The 5,334-nt window shown below is 33.7% G+C and overlaps 1 protein-coding gene across 1 annotated transcript; it reads right to left on the reverse strand.

Moving 5' to 3' along the window:
- Positions 1-1,569: 1,569 nt before the first annotated feature.
- LOC107009853 lies at positions 1,570-3,117 on the reverse strand. Its single transcript, XM_015209175.1, has 3 exons — positions 2,947-3,117; positions 2,328-2,885; positions 1,570-2,169 (listed from the first exon to the last, which is right to left on the reverse strand). Exons 1-3 carry the CDS (start codon positions 3,115-3,117, stop codon positions 1,570-1,572), a joined length of 1,329 nt encoding a protein of 442 aa, XP_015064661.1.
- Between the last annotated feature and the right edge of the window lie 2,217 nt (positions 3,118-5,334).

Genomic DNA, 5,334 nt, shown 5'->3' on the forward strand with positions numbered 1-5,334 from the left:
TTTAAACTACTTCGAGGTGAATAAATCAAGAAATTTAGAAGCTAAAGTGTCGAAGTTGAAGATGTTGTTCATACTGCCATTTACTGTGTTTGTGGTATTTGTAGTTTCAAGTGTTAGTTATTTCAATTGTTTCCTATGTATTAGTGAATCTTATATTTGAATGTTGGCCATTATTTTCAATTGTTGCTTCAAAATTATTGTAAATTTCAAGTGTTGGATTTGAAACATTATTTTATGTCTTTTGCCTTAAAGTTTATAGTATTTAGTTGTGTTATATCAGTCTTTAGGTTGAAGATGGATAAACTTTGTGGTATTGCCACTGTGTTTTTCTTGAATAAAGGTTTCATATCTTAACTTGTTGTTTCCATAAATTAGAAAGTAAAACCAAGAATGGAAAGTTACATAACAAAACAACAATAAAGAGCAAAGGAAATATGCATAACAAAACAACTTAAGAAAAGTGCAACTCATTTCAGATCACAAGCTGCGTACTACATTAACAGAACCCAATAGATACAAGACACTATAGATAAAATTCACTTGGTCATATATAAGCAAAACGATAGTTAGTTTTAGTTGATACGCTCAGCCTATACAAAAAGTAGAAGTGAAAAACAAAACTAGAACTATAAGTTTAAGGTACCAGCCTACACAAAGCATACCAAAATAATAAGTTTAGCCTTAACATCATTTAAGGCACCAACCTACACAAATAGTAGCAAAAACTGCACCAACATATACAAAACACTACCAATACAATAGCATCATCCCCTTCTTGGCCTCAACTTCTATAACCGATTTGTAGTAACTGCACCCTGTTCATTTCAAGTTAAGCTAGTTGGTGCTATGGGAAGATTTGTAGGTTCACTAACACCAAATTTGTCACCTCTGAAGCCTATTACTCTACTCCCAATTGGTTTTTGTGGGTTCTGTCTCTTTCTCAATCTTGATAGAAAAGATTTTTCTGAGATTGTTCTTGGCCTTAGCCTAGGGTCTTCATCATCATCCTCAGCTACTGGATAGCTGCTACAAGAAGCATATTCAAACTGAATTTCTTGTGTTGGTTCTTGGGCTGTGCAATTGATGTCTTCCTCATAAGCTTCATCTTCATCTTCATCAACTAAACCTCTCCTAGGCTGCCTCTTTTTTCCCATGCCAAATTATTTTCTTTCCTTAGCAGGTTGTTTCCCTTGCTTCTTAGTAGGTTGTTTCCCCTGCTTTGCCTTATTAATCATAATAGAAGATATAGAATTAAGTAGTGAAATAGAATAAGTATTTGATGAAATTAAAGATTAAAGAAAAATGAAAATTACCTTTTCACATCCTCTTGCATTATGATTTTGTTCTCCACAATTACTACATGTCATCACTTTTCCTTTTCTTGTTTGCTTCCATACTCCTTGCCTGTTAACAACTTCATTATTTTCTCTTTCCCTCATTAGCTTAGGTCTACCAACAAGCTTGACCAATTCTGGTGGTTCAATAGCATGCAAAAGGTTGCATTTCCAGAATGGTTCTCCCTTAATAGATTTTAATTTGTGTTTGTAAACTGCCAAGGCTGCCTCTTTACTATAATACCAATGAATTTATTTTTTTTGGTATCATTTTCTTGTGCTCCATGGCCTTAATTGCATGTGGACATGGAATTTCAGTCAAATCCCATGTTCTGCATGTGCATTTTTTCTCTCTTAAGTTGACAATGTGTCTATTTGCACTTGCAGTAACCTCATAACCATTATCCCCATTGTCACTCACCTTACAAACCTTGGAAATCTTCAAATACTCATTAAACAACAACTCACTTTTGGGACTAAACCCATCATCTTTCCACTTCCTCACAACAACCTCTTTTGCTGCCAACCTCTCCATTATTTTGACCCTGATGTCTTCCAACATTCCAATAATTGGCTTGTACCTTGCTTCAAGTATCCAGGCATTGAATGATTCAGTAAAGTTATTGTCCACAGCCTGATTTTTGCACACTGTATCTAAATAGGCTCTGCAATATGCTTTTGGAGGATACTTGTGTATTAAATCTTGTCCAGCCTCTCCATTAACTTCCTTGATCTCTTGAAGTTGGTCCTCAAACTCCTCTGTAAATGATGACCATGCAGCCCACCATAGCAACTTTTTCAGCTCACATTTTCCCCATCTTCTGCACCAATTTGCCTCAATATGCCTTGCACAATATCTTTAATGTGCTTCAGGTAAGACTGTCTTTACTGCTTCAAGCAGTCCCTAAGTATCCAATTAAAACAGCTAGAATTAATAAAGGAAACAGTATCAAGAAAAGGTAATTAAATTGCAAATAAGTAGTATAATATTACCTTCTGCATATCTGATATGAATGTCAGTCCTTCACCATTTTGTAGCTCAAGGGGATGTTGCAAATGTTGCATAAACCATGTCCAAGTCCTCTTAGTCTCTTTATCTACCACAGCCCAAGCTAGAGGGTAGAAAGAGTTATTACTTTCCTGACCAACAACACGCAATACTTGTCCCTTAGCCTTTCCTTTAAGGAATGTACCATCTAACCCAATCAGTGGTCTTAACCCAGACTTAAAACCCAGCTTCATTGCCTTGAAACAATTATACATCCTAAGAAATTTTCTCTTACCATTAGATAATGTCTCTTTAGACAAATTTATCACAATGTCAGACCCTGGATTACAACTTCTCAATTCAGTAGCATAACCCTCTAATTTGTTGTAAGAGTCTTCAAAGCTTCCTTCTAAACTCTCCAATATCTCCTTTTTGGCTCTCTTGCACTTTGCTTCACTAACATTGAGCTCAAAAACTCTATGTATATCAGCCTTCATTTGTTTGACCTTGTACGTGGGGTCACTTTGCAATTTGTCCTTAAAATACAAGGCTATTGTTGAGTACTACAGAGTTATCATATGCTGTTACACACTCTATATGTTCTACAAGTGTTTTGACACTAACACCAAGAGTAGTCATATCCCCAGAAATAAGAAGTAACAATGGACAGCCATCAGCAGCACATGTGTACCTCAATCTGTTTTTATCACTCTTCACCACAACAAGTTCTACCTTCTTAGATAGAGCATAAAGTTTACAAAACTGCTTTGGTTCTGCTATGTCTTTGAAGGCCATACCCTTAAAAATCTCTTTATAATCTTGCAAACTATCAATTATATTCCTCTTTTTTTAGAAATTTTCTAATTCTTCTGTGTCATAATCGGAACAACTAAATACCATTCCATTATTACTGTCATCATCACTTTCACTACAATCTGTACCCTCATTAATAATTGGTGTAAGTAAAAATGACCCATCATGCATCAAAATATCAGTTACATTAACAGACAATTCACAATCATCCATAGCAAACAAGTGAATTGATTTATACTCACTAGATATAAAAGATGCTAAGGTCCTAACTCCCTCATCACCTATTATTTCAAAATATTTTCCGGTTGGAGCAAGAACAATAAGTTCTTGCACACCCACAACGCCTAACTTATTTATGTACTCATTCACTAAGTCTAAAAAAGATATAAGGTCAGGATAATACCCTTTCCAATAATCATACTTCCTCTATCATAATGTGGTTCTGGACTAGTTAGTCACTCACCATCATGATGGAAGTATATTGTAACTTCAACCATTTTAATGACCTACAAAGAGTTATGAAACAACATACGCAACAGTAAGTATAAGACAGTTAGATGAAATAACAGTGAGCTATTCGACTGTTTTCGACCTCTCTTTTAACAAGGGTTTATTTTTTATGTAAAAAGAACAATCGGTATTTCATTAAAAGTTACAGATTGTGCAAATTTAATATCTCTATCATGGTATCTACATCATTTAAAGAGAATTACAATTTAAAGATACTGTGTTTCAATAACAATTTCATTCTAACATTGCATTGCTTAAAGTAAACTAATGATCTTTTTAATCAGGGAACAAAGGCAATGGAAGCAATCTGATTTTGTTTATCTTCAACTAAGGTTCAGTTCACTTGAAGGATAGTTTTGAAGCACATTAGGATTAAGTAATACAATTAGTAAGTCACATTAGTTAAGTTAATTAGTCAAATACAGTAAGTTAGTCACATTGAATACGTTAAGAAAATTATATTAGTTAAGTAAGTCACACAATAACCTGCACAGACAAGTCCCAATTTTATCATGTCAAAGTTACAATCCCAAGTTAGAATCCTTAATACAAGGGAAGGAACTTTTTTTTTTTTAATTCAAAAGCACAGACAAGTCCCAATTTTTTAATCTCTAATTTACTAAAAGTGGTCCACAACAAAAGATTCCTACAAAAGATAAAGTGGTAGGTAGACATGAATACAAGAAAAAGAGATTCCCACAAAAGATAAAGTGGTAGGTAGACATGAATACAAGATAAAGTGGTGGTAGGGCGTGAATACAAACAAACAATAAATATTTCTTTAACACTTTACCAAACCAACAAACAAAAAATAATATTTTCAATGAAACGTGAACTTCATTTCTGAATAGTATACTTCACTAAAACCTAAAACAATTTTCACTATAAAAATCATATTATACAAAATAAAGAAAGAAACAACAAGAAAAAACATCAACAACAGATAGATTCGACGAAAACCAAAAAGTAGGAAAACTTCAAAATCGAATGGGTACCTTTAACGAGCACACAATAGATTAGACGAAAGCTAGTTCGAATCTAGGAAGACAAAGTGGAATCGCGGCGGAGACGATCGACGACTAGGGTTTTGGGTGAAACGCGGCGGATCTTTCTTTTGATGTTTAGATTAGGGTGTGTGTGTTTAGGATTCTTTAGTGGGTTATGGGTTAAAAAAGGGGTCAAACGGGTAGTATAATAGGATCATGACACGTGTAATAAAATATGGGTCCGTTAGCGACAAGGTTATATTTGTACCACTAATTGGACGGTAGGGATATAAGTGTACGCATAGTATAACGGAGGGTATATACGCACCTTTTATTAAAGTTCTGGGGTAAATCCGTCCTTTTTCCCTTTAATAAATAATCATGTCTCCTCTAAGAATATTTCAATGATTATATTGATATATAACTATACTTCTTCCATGAGAGGTAACCAAAGTAAATTTTCTTTTTAATTTTTAGAAATGAAAGATAGATTTTTTCTTTAATATTGATCAACTTTTGCATTTGTTTATTATCAATATCTTATAATTGAAAGACATTTTTTATACTAGTCTCTGGACACGTGCGTTGCACGCTTATCCCAAATTATTTTGTACAAATATTTTACATAATCATCTAAAATTATTGCAACATGTATTGAGTAATAAACGATAAAATAAAAAAAGTTTCATGAATGTAATACTTT

The sequence above is a fragment of the Solanum pennellii genome, chromosome 2 (assembly GCF_001406875.1).
Source record: "Solanum pennellii chromosome 2, SPENNV200".
NCBI lineage: Eukaryota > Viridiplantae > Streptophyta > Magnoliopsida > Solanales > Solanaceae > Solanum > Solanum pennellii.